The sequence below is a fragment of the Chiloscyllium plagiosum genome, unplaced genomic scaffold, assembly GCF_037043375.1.
Source record: "Chiloscyllium plagiosum isolate Xiang-an unplaced genomic scaffold, Cpla_swu_hap1 HiC_scaffold_8, whole genome shotgun sequence".
NCBI lineage: Eukaryota > Metazoa > Chordata > Chondrichthyes > Orectolobiformes > Hemiscylliidae > Chiloscyllium > Chiloscyllium plagiosum.
In genome coordinates, this window is record NW_028270146.1 from 34,170,376 (window position 1) to 34,185,907 (window position 15,532).

Below are 15,532 nucleotides of genomic sequence, written 5' to 3' on the forward strand. Positions count from 1 at the left end.
TGCAACATTTACAAGGCATCTGGATAGATATATGAATAGGAAGGGTTTGGAGGAATATGGGCCGGATGCTGGCAGGTGGGACTAGGTTAGATTGGGATATCTGATTGGCATGGAGGAGTTGGACTGGAGGGTCTGTTTCCATGCTGTACGTCTCTACGACTATGACTCTAGAATCTGAAACATTGCTCTAGTATTCAGTGTCACAAGATTCAATATACGTTCAGTAGACAGATCACATGGAAGCAGATCACAAATCACTAGAACCGATTCAGCACAAACCACTGACAAGTGCATGTCCAGCCTGCACAAATTCTAGAAAAAGTGCAGGGACATGATTTGATGCCTGCTACTTAACTGGTTCTAAAATAGCTACACAACAGCACAGGGACTAATTGTCACTAGCAGAGATTGTGTTTGAAAGACAAGTTAGACAGACACAGCCAAGTCATCACCTTACCATATTTTCAGGCTTATTTAAAAACAAGAGGAAATTAAGATGGTGCATGACCGATGTGCAGTTCTGCCCAATCTGTGCATAGGACAGCACATAGTCATAGTGGTATACAACACATATAAAAGCCCTTTGGCCCATCAAGGTCAGAGATTCACATCCCACACAGAGAGCATGGCCACATGCAGAGTTACCCAAAGTTTGAACAACAATGAAGCAACATTGCAAACATAGGAAAACCAACTCAGTGAATTGTACAATGTTCCACTTCTGCATAAATCACACAAAAAGTGCTTGGATAATGAAGGTGAGGAAGACCCATGAAGACAACAATTAACACATTAATAACATGCACGATTCCGACATATCTACAAAATGAGAACATCAAAGTGTGCAGTTTCAATCTCTGGAAGGTTATACAATCACAAGATCCAGAATGATTGTAAAATTGATTCCTTATTCTTCAATGTTTCAATTATTACTTCTGTTTTGAAAATACTCCAATGTCCACATTTTTCATTCTTAGTTTTATCTTGTGGAAAAAAAAGGGTGATAATGTTATTGATTTCAGAGTTGTGTTACTTTAAGAGCTAGATATGTGAATGAGTCAAGGAGCAAGATGAAACCACATGACCAAGTACTATGTGCGGTCCAGCAGCATCAAGATAGAGGTGGATACATACACAGTTATCCATAACTGCAACTTGCAGTCTGAGCTCTTAAGTAGATCAGTAAAACAATCCGTGCTCCATAATCTGTTACTTACTGATAACACAAGAAATACAACAAGTAGAGTACTATTTCTTGAATGTACTATAATTAGTTCACTATGCTGAAATGTAAAGTGTTTGTGGTTATTTAGCTGTTCCAGTGACCAGATCTTGCAACATGATAAAAAGATCTAGTTATTTGTCATTATCATAGCAAGCAACCTGAACAGATAGAGAAAGGATACTCACTCGTTTTATCTTCTTTTATTGAGTAATCTTGAATATTAGGCATTCCACCAAGTCCAGGAAAATTGACTGAAAGTACCATATTTGAGAGGGAGCAATCTTTCCTCACCATGAATCTCTGGAAATAGGAATGAATTATGCTAAATTGTAGTAATTGGGTGATAGGAAATAAGGCACAAATAGAATAATCAGTCAGTACTTAAGTCAAGCTGAACTGGTTAAAAAAACCCAGAAAGCTAAGTTTTGGAAAATCTGCCCAAGTCACCATCCATTTCATGTGTATATTGATGTGTAGTATCAGTGAACATAATTCCAAAAAGGTCAGATGTACAGCATAATTACGAAAAAACAATATCCATCTGTCAAGTGCTGAGTTGTGCATGAGTGGTTCCATTTGAAAGAGCTCTGCATCACTGGATTAGAAATGGAGCATGACAATTGCAGCTAACACCTATTTTTCTGTAAACTGAAACAGATCGCTCAGTGTTGCTTTCCAAGAAGAATTTGCAGGTATAACAAAGTGGGGAATACAATTTGGTCTATTTAAACTAAGGGGAGAATTCAAGAAGTGGAATAGGGTTTAAACACAAGGCATGGACTTTGATGTAGGAGTATTTTGTGTCCATTGGTATAACACCTGGTAGTACATGATTATGTGCCACCTGCTGATTTCAATATTTTAGTGTCTAGCCAATCCCATAATTACTTGGATGAGTGCATGGCAGGCAAAATTGTGAATGATTCGCACAACTTAAAGGATAGGCATATTGAGGCTGCAGCATGCACTAACAGTTGTGTAAGAATGTGTGCTGGAAACCTTTCAAAAATACTACAACACAGGAGAAGAGTGGGTTTCAAATGTTTTGGACGCTGCACTGAATGAGATGACAGGAGGGAATGAAGGGAGAGAAATGCTTGTATTCATCAGAAACCGCAGAGTCGAAGGTTATTGAGGGTAGGCAGGTAGGGAAGTTGAGGCCACAGTCAGATCAGGCATTTACTTATTGAAATCCCAGCAGACTTGTGGGGATGAATGGCCTACTCCTGCTCCTAATTTATAACTCAATCAAATTTGTCAAAATTTGGCTTTATCAAATCTGTGCTTTCATTTATTGACCCATCCATTTCCTCGTGCCAATTCATTTCATCCTCGATCATTATCTCTACATATTTCCTCATCACCAACATTAGGCTAATTGTGTGGTCTGTCAATTCCATGTCCAGCATTTTTCAAACAGGGGTGTGTAATTCTCCATAGCTGATGATACCAACCCCATATCCACTGAGAGGATTGTGGCCAGAGACTCTCCAGAGGCCTCCGTACTTCCTCTGGGAACCTAGAATCTGGATTTAAGTGATCATTCTATTTTTGAGTACTGCCAACCTTTCAAGTACCATGGCAGTGACCAAACTACATTGCAGCATCCTCTTCTCTAATGGAGCCAACTGCTAATTAATTACTTAGTGCCTTAGCCATGCCTACATTAAAAAAATCTCTTCAGTCCATAATCAGCTAAACCCTCCCTTTGACTCCTCATTCACTATATATGTTTATAAAAGGCTTTTGTGTTTTCTTTTATAATCTATTTTCATAATCTCTTTGGCTTCTGACTCCTTTTTGTTTTAGACGTCCTCTGTACTTCATTCTCCAATCATCTTGGCCTTTTCCTACTATGCATTTACACATGTTTTCTCTGCCCCATTTCAACCTTTGTAACTTTTGTCATTTGGCAGCATTAACTTTGCAAGTCTTTCCTTCTCATGGGAGTATATCTACTCTGTACCCATTCAGTCTCCTGTTTGAAGGCATTCCAATGTCCAATTACTGCTTGTCTACCAAATTCAGGAGTAAGAGTCAAAATCTATGATTAAGCTGCATTCAAAGTAATGCAGACAGAAAGCAAACTTCCTGCTGCCTGCTAATTATCTGGATGATGCTGATGAATGGCGCCAGATCTCAGCAGGAGACGCAAGGCTGTCTGAGGTCAGCATCACTTAAAGCTAGCCTGCATCATTAAACTGCACCTTTTAAGAATTTAGCATAGTCTAGCTGTAGCTGGGATCAGAAATCATGAAAGAGGAGCTGGAGATTAGGGAGAAATAGTTCAACAAGTTAACAAATCTGCACCTTGGTTTTCCAAGACAATGCCAGAAATGCATGAAGAAGACAGTAGAAGCGGGTGATTGTCATTATCGACATCAACAGAAGAACCACATGGAACTGGAGGAAGTGCCACAGGTTTAGTGACCTTATCGGAGTTGTCTAGTTCAACCCAGCAACTGTAGAGAGTGAATCAGATTGGAACCTTCCACTGCCCTTGAAGGCTTCAGCCTTAAATACAGGCACGCAACAGACAGACCAATGACAGACACAGTGGCTCAGTGTTTAGTACTGCTACCTCCCAGCACTAGGCATCCATGTTCAATTCCTACCTTGGGCTGATGCATTGCTTACTGTATGCTGTTCACCAGTCTATCAATAATCTTGATCAAACACAACTCATACCTCAGTCCTATTCTTATTTAACTTTTACCAATTTAGCATAGATATCTCACAGCTATTTGATCATGGCATGCACTTCACCAAACCACACTGCACAAAACTCACTGACACACTTCCCTTTCTTTTGCAGGACAAGTTGAAGGCAGTGGAATTTCACTAACGGAGGACTGATACTGTTGCATGTCTCTGCCTCTGTGGAGGAAACACTGCTGGGAATCATTAGAATCCCTCCATGTAGAATCAGACCATTTGGTCCATTGAGTCCACACTGATCCTCCAAACCGTATCCCACCCAGACCCACACGCTCCTACTCTACAATCATGCATTGCCCATGGCTAATCCAACTAGCCTGCACACTCCTGGACACAATGGGCAATTTAGCATGACCAATCCACCTAACATGCACATCTTTGGGCTGTGGGAGGAAACTGAATCTCCTGGAGGAAGCCCACGTAGATATGGGGAGAATGTTCAAACTCCACACAGACAGTCACTCCAAGGGTGGATTGAACAAGGGTCCCTAGCACTGTGAGGCAGCAGTGCTAACCACTGAGCAACCATGCCGCCCATTGGTGTATCTATGGTTGCCTGTGACTAAGGCTGAAGCCATCAAGGGCAATGAAAAGTTCTTATCTGATCCACCCTCTTATGTCCTACTCCCCACCTCTGCCCACAATCTCTATTAGCTACAAGCTGGAGGTGGTGTACCTGTGGACTGCTTACAATTTTCTACTTCCCCTCAGAGTCTGACCCTGTGCCTTCCTTTCTGATTTGGAACTGGGTCAGGCAGTGGCAGGGAGGTGTGAAGTCTCAGAGAGCAGGAGGTTGGTCACAACAAAACATGGCCAGTTGGTCTCACACCGACAACCATCGGCTCAGACACTTCCTGTTGTTTGCAGAGGAACAGAACTGGGATTATGGCGTTACGAGTCTTCAGTGGGCTGCAGCTACAATGTGGGAAGAGGTATCAGTCCCCTCAGATGGCAAGATCATATGCTGCAGAGGGCTTTGATGGGACTAGCCTGAGAGCGAAAGCCCAGTAGGTCATTGTCAAGGAGAATGGAAGATTCTGGCATCAACCTGAAACAGGGTTTTGCACAGAGTCTGGAGTGCATCCTTTATGCATGAGAATGCATGCGGGATCAATCATGATACAATGACTCACTGTGTGTTTCAGCAATAGCTCAGTTGCTTGTTCTCCTGCCTCTGAGTCAGAAGGTCCCACTCACGGAGCCCACAACCTGAGGCTGACATTTCAATGCTGTACTGTGGAACCACTGCTCAGTCAGCGGGGCTGCCTTTTGGATAAGACCCCAGCTGCCTGCTGGGGGAGATGGAAAACATTCCATGGCACTCCTTCAAAGAAAAGCAGGCAAGGTGTCCCCAAAACCTAGCCAATATCTATCCCTCAATCAACATCGCAACAAATTGATTATCTCGCCATCACCACACTGCTGGTGTGCTAGTCTGCAAAATGGGTCTCGCATTTCCTGCATCACAACTGTGATTACACTTAGGTGACACAAGAAAACCCGTTCAATGTAAAGTATTTTGAGATATTTTTTGGTCACTAAAGGTGCTACACAAATAAGAGCTGTTCTTTCTCCATCATTATGTTTCAGCTTCCATTGCAGCACACCCAGACTTAATGCCTTATTGCCACAATGAGAGATCAGGCTTCCACAAACTTGCCTGAAAGCACTCAGGCAGCTGTCTTCCTGGCTACGAGTATCGAAATTCCTACCGACAACATCTATAATTCATTCATGGCCTCTTTTACTTTGTGTTTAAAGCTATTATTATATTACTAGAAATAACTCTTCAGAGGCTGGCATCCCTCACAGTTCCAGGTACCCGGGTTCGATTCTAGTATCAGGCGACTGTCTTTGTGCAGTTTACACATTCTCCCTGTGTCTGCCTGGGTTTCCTCCGGGTGCTCTTGTTTCCTCCCACAGTCCAAAGATGTGCAGATTAGGTAAACTGGTCATGCTAAATTGCCCATAGTGTTCAGGGATGTGTAGGTTAACTAATTAGTCAGGGGAAATGTAAATAGTAGTGGAATGGGTCTGGGTGGGTTATGCTTCAGAGGGTTGATGTGAAGTTCGTTGAGCCAAATGGCCTGTTTCCACACTGTCGGGATTCTATGATTCACCAACAACAAGACGCAAGTCAGGAGTGTGATGGAATACTCCCCACTTGCCTGGATGGGTGCAGCTCCAACAACTCTCGAGAAGCTTGACACCATCCAAGACACTGAATCCACAAGCATCCACTCCCTCCGCCATCAACACTGAGTGGGAGCAGTGTGTACTATCTATACAGTGCGCTGCAAAAACTTACTTAGATCCTCAGACAGCACCTTTCAAACCCACGACAACTTCGGTCTATAAGCACAAAGGTAGCAGACATATGGGAATGCCACCACCTTCAAGGTCCCCTCCAAGCCACTCACCATCTTGACTTGGAAATATATCACCATTCCTTCACGGTGACTGGGTCAAAATCCTGGAATTCCCTCCTTAATAGCATTGTGAATCAATCCACAGCAGTTCAAGAAGGCAGCTCACCACCACTTTCTCGATGGCAGCTAGGGACGGGTGATAAATGCCGGCCAGCCAGCGATGCCCACATCCCAAAAATGATTTTTTTAAAAAACCAATCACCCTTCATTTACAAATGCATAGCCTTTGGCAACAGCACTGTCTTTCACTGAGTCAAGCATTCAGGGGGTCCAATATACCTGACAGTCACCATTTTATGTCAGCCAGATTGGACTAGATTAACAGCCCCAATAGGAGAACTCATACTCTACGATTAGTATATTGCTTCCAATACAAGTGAATAGTTGACTTTTGTATCCAAGACTGTTTTTATGAGGGGATGAGAGGGGATGAGAGCAGTTGCATCCTTCTTCCACCCCCACCTCTGAAGGAAAGTAGGCTGGAATGCATGTTCCAGGGACAGGGTTTTGAATCACACAATAGCAGATGGTGACATTTTATTTCAATAAAAACCTGGAATAAAAAGCTAGCCTAATATGACACAGTCAATTGTTGTAAAAACCCATATCCTCATTCCATGAACAACCTTTTAAAAAGCTTGCTACCAAATTTAAATATCATATAATTACTTACTTCAGTAGGGTATGTGGGCTGCTAATTTCAGAGTGCTCCCATCTACCATTTGCAAGGGATGCTTAGGGACAGGTAAGATGATGGTGGGCATGTCTCTCACCCAACTGATGATCATGACCATGCCAAAAATATACCTGGTTGAGGTACACAGAATCAGACACCTTCTGGAAATAAAGAGTGCTTTCAAAGCCCTTGCCTTCCTACGTGCAACTCCAGACCCTGTACAGACATTTCTAACTGTAGCCAACATCTTAGAACACCTATACCATAGCATAAACCTAAGTTGAGATTAATACAAGTTGCTGATCACCCCTTTCAATAGCTCTGTTAGTGGGAGGCTCCTTCATGCAGTTGAATGGTTGTTTGGCTGTACATGCCTAAGCAAAGGTGTTAACTACAGCAGTGAGGTACGAAATGGAAATGTTCATCTCACATTCACATTAGACACTGATAGATGTTGGGATCGGCCTACCCTGCATACTTTCATTGCATGCTCACATCTTTCGCACTATACCTTCATTGAGATGGCATTTGACATAGGATGCCAGAGGACAGCAGATTTAGCACAGACACCATTTTCATAACACACAAAGCATTGACACTACTGGTGCTATAGAGCGGAATTGCTCCCATTGAAAGTAATCTTCCGTCAGTTAAGTATCTTTATGCTTTATTGTTCCTGTTCTTTCAGAGCCTGCGTTGTAGAGTCATATAGTCATACAGCAAGAAAACAAATCCATCGGTCCAAACAGTTCATGTTGATCATGCACCCAAACTAAATTAGTCCCACTTGCCTGGGCTTGGCCCATACCCTTCTCAACATTTCTTATTTGTGTACATATCCAAATGTCTTTTAAACATCGTAACTGTATCCATATCCACCACGTTGAAAGTTCATTCCGCACATGAACCATTCTCCATGTAAAAAGGTTACCCCTCATAACTTTTTAAAAATCTTTCTCCTCTAACCTTAAAATATGCTGCCTGTCTTAAAATCCCCAACCCTAGAAAAAACACATTTGCTATTCACCTTACCTATACCCTTCATGATTTTATAAACTCCTATAAGGTCATCCCTAACCTCCTACGCTGCAGTGAAAAGAGCTCCAGTCTCTCCATTATCTCCTTATAACTCAAACCATCCATTCCTGGCAACATCCTGTTAAATCTTTTCTGAACCTTCTCTAGCTTAGTAATATCCTAGTTATTATCCTTATTTCTAAACCCAGTTTGAACCTCAGCTGAAAATAAACTTTTAAATCCCAATCGCTTATCATTGTTGTATTTTGGAAACGGTCTGCCAGCCATCTTCAGTTCCTGTTAGACTCAAGAGAAAACTGTGAAACAATCACTGCTTCCTCTTTATAACCATTCACAAGCATGACTGTGTGCTCTAAAAATAACAGTAGTGTTATGTTAATAGGAACAGGGTGGTGTTTATTGTAGTATTTACAAAATGTTAGCTGAACAAAGGAATATTAAAATCAATAGCAATTGCCTTCATCTGTTCATGTATGTCTGATCTTGGGTTTGAATTATTTCAGATTTGTTTTGTGTTTTTCGGTAAATTAGTGGGTGTGTGTTTTCCTGTGTATGCATGAGTGCACGTGGCTTCTTTTAAAACTCATTCATGGGAGATAGGGATTGCGGGCTGGGCCAGGGCTAGGTACTACTGCCTATCCCTAGTTACTCTTGAGAAAGTGGTGGTGAGATGCCTTCTACAACCACTGCAGGCTATTTCATGTAGGTAGCCCCATGAAACTCCCCATGAGGGAGTTCCATGACAATGAAGAATGAAAGATAAGTCTGCATCGTGAATGGCTTGCAGTGGAAGTTAGAGGGGGTGGTGTTCCTATGTGTTGCTGTCTTTGTCCTTATGTATTTGGAAAGTGCTTTCTAAGGAGCCTTAGTGAATTCTGCAGTGCACTTGGATACAATGCACACTGTTGTATTGAGCATGGTGGGGTTTATGTTTGTGGATATGGGGCTAATCAAACAGACTGCTTTGTCCTGGATGGTGCCGAGCCTCATGATGCAGTTGGAGCTGCAAGTGTTTAGTTTTCCATCACACTCCTGACTTGTGCTTGTAGACAGTGGGCAAGCTTTGGAGAGTCAGGAGGGGACTTATTTACTGCCAGATTCTTAGCCTCTGATGTGCTCTTGTAGCCGTTGTATTAATATAAAACCAGTTCAATTTCTGGTCAATGGTGATTCGCATCGAATGTCAAAGGGTAATGGTTAGATTCTCTCTTTTTGAAGATAGTAATTGCCCGGCATGAACCTGCTTGTGTGTCTTTTTGATCCTATGTTTGTTTGCAATTGTCTGCTTACCTCGCACTGTGTATATCTATCCCAAATTATCAGACCAAATGTTATGTAGCTGCATTCACAAATCATTACAGCTACCTATGTCGAATGGCATAGGCTGACTTGTCTAACTGTCGTGATTTGATGCTACACAATTTCTTAAATGTATCATGCTCCAGCAGTTACAATGAAAATAACACAAAATAACTCTTTGTGTCATGAGAGAATCCCCACTAATGAAGCTATTAGATTTTAGCAAAGGTTTGTAGTTTATCACGGTTGATAGAAGGAATTTCCTCAGTCAAGTGAAATGGAAATTAGAGCTGTCTATAAAAGGGCAATTTTTTGATAAGAAGCAGTCACGTAAACTGTTTAGATAATGCTACTTTTTTAATACTGAAGTGCTAGTAAAAACTGTAAGATAAATTGGCTGGTTGTGGTTATTTTTAGTACTAGGGCCAACTATTTTAATAGATTTACTTTTTAACTATTTTGTGGGCGGCACGGTGGCACAGTGGTTAGCACTGCTGCCTCACAGCGCCATGAGACCCGGGTTCAATTCCCGACTCAGGCGACTGACTGTGTGGAGTTTGCACATTCTCCCCGTGTCTGCGTGGGTTTCCTCCGGGTGCTCCGGTTTCCTCCCACAGTCCAAAGATGTGCAGGTCAGGTGAATTGGCCATGCTAAATTGCCAGTAGTGTTAGGTAAGGGGTAAATGTCGGGGTATGGGTGGGTTTCGCTTCGGCGGGTCAGTGTGGACTTGTTGGGCCGAAGGGCCTGTTTCCACACTGTAAGTAATCTAAAAAAAAACTATGAAGAGTCTCATGACACTGGTACTGGTCAGATTAAAATGTAATGGAAAGTAGCATTTGTGAAATAGTAAATAACTAACGCACATGCTAAAATAACCAATAAACTAGATTCAAGATACAATATTTAACAATATGCAATAGCATTATTTTGAACAAATTTGTGCTTCATTTCTTCTATTCATTAAAGAACACATGCAACTCTACTTATAGTGTAAAATGCAATCAACATCCTGGGGCTTACCATGGACCAGAAAATGAAGTGGGTCAACCACATAAATAGTCTGGCTACAAGAGCAGGTCAAAGGCTGACAAGTTTGTGGCAAGTAACTCATCTCTTGTTTCCCTAATGCCTACAAGGAATAAATTAGGAACATGATGGAACGCTCTTCACTTCCCTGGATTGCTGCATCTCCAACAACAGTTAAAAAGCCTAGCAGCACACAAACATACAAGATACAGAAATATGAAAGAAGAGATGCAACTGAACATTTCACCCCTCAAACCTGCTCCACCATTCAATTGAATCATGGCTGACCTGTTTGTGTTTCAAATTCCACATTCTGATCTAAGCCGGATAACCGTTTGATTCCCTGCCCAACTAGAACCTATCTAACTCTATCTTAAAATTATTCAATGACTATAGTAGGCAATAGACGAAATGCAGGTATATGGGGTTAGTTTAATTTGGGGTTTGATGACTCTGTGATTCTGTGATCCCACTTCCTTTACTTTCTGAGGCAGAGTTCCAGAGTCACACAACCCTCTCACAGAAAACAGGTGTCCTTATCTCTGTCCTAAAAGGGTGACCCCTAATTTTAAAACCATGTCCCCTACATTTAGAATGACCCACCAAAGCAAACATCCTTAAATTGTCCTTCTTGTCAAGAGTATTCTTATACACTTTAATTAGATTGCTCCTGCTCTTCTAAACTCCAGAAAAACAAGCTTGGACTATCACTTCATATCAGGTGTCAGTCTAGTAATCACCCTCTGAATCACCTCCAATGGCACTTACATCCTTTCTTGAATAACCGAACCAGTATTTGAGATGTGGCCTTATCATAGCCTGCTTAAAGCATAACATATTTACTTTGGTATTTCAATTTTAACACCTTCTCCATGACAGATGTCAAGCTAACTTATCTGTCATTTCTTGTTTTCTGCCTCCCTCCCTTCTTGAATAGAGGGATTATATTTGCTGCTTTCCAGTCTGATGGAAATGAATCTAGGGAATTTTGGAAAATTAACACCAATGCATCTGCTACTTTATTAGCAATCTCTTCTAAGACACTTGGATGAAGTTCTTCTGGTCCCAGAGACTTGTCAGCTGCAGTTCCATCAGTTTGCTTACTACCACTTATCTTGTGATTACAATTTCACATAGGTCCACTCTCCCTTCTATCTCCTGATTCACAGTTATTACTAGAACATTTTGTGTATTTACGTAGTGAAGATAATAGTAAAATATTTGTTCATCTCATCTGTAATTTTGTTATTATCTACAAATAATCCCATTCTCTTTCTCTAGATGACCAACACTAACTTAACTTACTCTTTTTCCTTTTGAATAACAGTAGAAATTGCTGCTATCCATTTTTTTTTTGCAATCGTAGCTGTCTTCCTTTCATATTCAAATGTAATCTCCTGATTAATCTTTTAGTGATGCCCTATTGTTCTTCATATTCTGACCAATCATCTATCTGTCACCCATCTTTGTAAAGTTATATAGTTTTTCTTTGTAAAGTTATATAGTTTTTCTTTGGTATGATGCTTTTGCTAACTTCTTTAGTAAACCATGGATGGCGGATTCTTCATTTAGAATTTTTGCTTTTGGTAGGAATGTTAACTATCTGTATACTTATTCTGAAATGGTCCCTTAAACATGTGCCGCTACATCTTTACTGCTTTATCCCCTAGCCAAGTATACCAGTTCATTTCAGCTATCAAAATGTTCATGCCTACATTATTGCTCTTAGAGTCATAGAAATGTACAGCATGGAAACAGACCCTTCGGTCCAACCCGTCCATGCCGACCAGATATCCCAACCCAATCTAGGCCCACCTGCCAGTCCTAGGTCCAATCTTCCCTGTCAAGAAAAATGTAAAATTCAATCATGTCGTGGTTGCTACTACCTGCTAGTGCTTTACTCTGAATTAATGAATTATTCCTGTCACACTGTATGATGTAATCTGTCCTTTGGTTGGTTCCATGATGTGCTGCTTTAAGGAACTATCCTGAAAGCATTTTAGGACCTCCTCATCAAGGCTACCATGACCAATCAGACTTTTCCAGTTTATCTGCAGTTGTGGTAGCACAGTGGTTTGCACTACTGCCTCAAAGCACCAGGGACTTGGGTTCAATTCCAGTCTTGGGAGACTGGCTGTGTGGAGTCTGAATGTTTTCCGTATGTCCGTGGTGGGGGGGATTCCGCTAGGTACCTTGGTTTCCTTCCACATTCCAAAGATATGTGGATTGGCCATGATAAATTGTCTTGTAGATTCCAGGGATTAGCCATGGTAAATGCAGGGTAGGGTGGGTGGTGTTGGTTTGGGTGGGATACCTTTCCTGCAGACTCGATGGGCTGAATGGCCTCTGCCTGCACTTTAGAAATTCTATGATTAAAGTTGCCCATGATTATTGGTGTCCCTTTAGCACAAGCATCCAATATTTCTCCGTATGTACTTTGTTTCCATTGAGGTTCTGTTAAGAGTATCAGTAGACCACTTTCATAAATGACAAAAACTGATCATACATCCTGATCTTCTGAATAAAAGTGACCTCTAACAACTGGACAAATACTGTCCTTGATTATCAGTGCCACTACTCTTCTTTTGCTCAGCTTTCTAATCTTCTTGAATATGATATGCCCCTCATTATGTAAGAAGTAATTCTTGCTATCCTGTAGCTACTTCTCTGTAATGGCTGTTGAATCATATCTATTTACCTGAAAGAGAGTTAATAAATGTGTTTACATTGTTATGTATGCTACATACATTCAGATACAGACACTTTAATGTTGTCACTTTTTATCTTTGTTACATTCCCCAAAGCTTGAACGTTGGTGTAATCCTCGATTTTTCTTCATCCCTTACTGCCATTCTCTGAATCTCTCTTCCCACATTGCTACTTTCCTCTTATATATCTCTAACCTTCAATGTACCATATTCTTTTACACATTTAACCTCTTGACCACACAGTCTAGTATACAGCTCTCTTTTTGCGAAAACACAACCCAGAGCAAAACATGCTATCTGGTATACCATCGACCAACTTCAATATATACCTTCAAGCTTCACAGTTGCAGCAGTGTGTTTCATCTACCAAGGCTGCTTAGACAGCACCTTCCAAATCCATGACCTCTATCACCGAGAATGACAAGGGCAGTAAATCCATGGGACCACTATCATTTACAGTTGCCTCTCCAATCTACTCACCATCCTGACTTGGAAATATATTGCTGTTTCTTCACTGTTGCTGAATCAAAATCCTGGGAACTCTCTTCATTACACCCCTTTGATGTCCCTACATCCAAGAATTGCAGCAGTTCCAAAAAACTCAGCTCAATAGCAACTTCACAAGGGCAGTTAGGGATGGAGAATATAAACTGGCCGAGACAAGAACACCCACGTCCCATCCTCTCAATGAGTGAATAAAAAAAAGACACGAGGTCAATCAAATAACTTTTTGGAATTTTGTGTGCTATCATTCAGTATAAATATTTACCACTGGTTTTGTAATAGTAAAAGGATAATTAATAAAACAAGAATGGCATGATTAATTTTAGTAACTTTTAGAAATGCTGAACAATCTGGAAAAGGGGTGGAACAAAATGGTTGACTATGATACACCTTTGACCCTCATTACCACTCACTGCATTAGTCTGACTTTGCAAGTTTGGCACATTTTGTTTAAATATTATCATATTGATAAGAAATCATGTAAATCAAGTGGGAATCCCCTAGGATTGTTACTGACTAATTCTGTCTGAAAGAGAGTTGTAGGTTGATCTTCTACTCAGAATGATGGGGCCCCATCTGCTGAATTCATCTAGATAAATTAGACAAATCCTTAAAAAAAAAGAAATGTCCTTAGTTTAAAAACTAAGCTAATTTTAGTATTTTTAATAGTGGTATTGTTGCCAAAATTAATGACTATCTGTTTCTCTCCCGTGTTACAGTGACAATTGGTGTATGTCCACCAATTCCTTCCCTTTACCTGGACCTTCTAATCTGCGGGGCACTTGATTTATTGTAGCAGGTACTCCTCCCAATGTCTTAGCCATTACTATAGCCTGCAGGCTGGTTGTATGTCTCCTTTAAGTTGACTTACTACAGTTATTCTTTGCACTTCCTAAAGTGAAAACAAAAGATTGTTAAATAGGGTTTGTGTATCTGAACAGTTGTAGCCAATATCACGGTCGACCTTCCAAATCTCCAACAGCACAACCTTCAAGGCTTCTGCCTCCCTGCTGTGCAGTCCAGGGGCACCAATAATGTATTTGGAACTCAGTGGCTTGATAATAATTATTGTATAAGGAAAGGAAAAAAATTACTGTTCATGTTACATTGTGCTCTGCCCAATCTGATGATGGCACACTATCTTTGGGTGGAGATGGTTCCAAATGAATACCTAAAGGGAGCAGATGTATCCTGTAAGCTTCTGCAGGTCAACAGAATTATACCTAGCAAGTTAATGTAACCTGTACCTATTGCTATGATTCAATAAACTATCCTATTTTGTAAGTCAATAAGCTTTTCTGTTTGCGATTACTAGTGGTCCATTGCCTACCACTGATGATTAGTCAGGGTCTAAATTCAGTGGAGAGAATTGTTGGTTGCAAAATACCCAGATCAGAAATGGACAGGTTGGTGGAAATGATATTTGAAATGTCATTATGCTGCTAGTGGTGGGATTGTGAAACATGGCTGAGTTCCTTGATAAAACAACAAGGAAGCCTTAAGGTCCAATGATCGGTGCTAGTGCACCTTGAGCTGATCAATGCACATTGCTCCCTGAGCTCAGGTCTACCCTTCCCTGAGTCCTAACCTCCCATCTGTCTGTTTCAGACACAAACAAATTTCTTCCATCTTGATTTATCTAGCCTTCTTGGTCAGTCCTGATTAAATCATGCATCTCCAAGGATTTTGTAATTTATTTGTCCTAATATAGGATGAACCTAATTTCTTGACTTATCTCTATGCCTTCTTGAGGAGCATTGGATTTTCTACACATCAATCTACTGGCACAATTTTGACTTTAAATGAATTCTGGAAAATGACTGAACCACTATTACTTCGTCCTAACTTTCCTCAGAGCCGTCATATTCAAAGCATCAAATCTTGGTGAATGTAGATCATATACATAAA

At 40.9% G+C, this 15,532-nt stretch overlaps 1 protein-coding gene across 1 annotated transcript in view; it reads right to left on the reverse strand.

The window, feature by feature from the left end:
• Window positions 1–15,532, reverse strand: part of rin3 (Ras and Rab interactor 3) — a 115,425-nt gene that overhangs the window by 81,445 nt on the left and 18,448 nt on the right. The window contains exon 3 of the mRNA XM_043697207.2: window positions 1,411–1,525. Coding sequence (XP_043553142.1) covers window positions 1,411–1,525 — 115 coding nt within the window. The remainder of the gene's footprint in view (window positions 1–1,410; window positions 1,526–15,532) is intronic.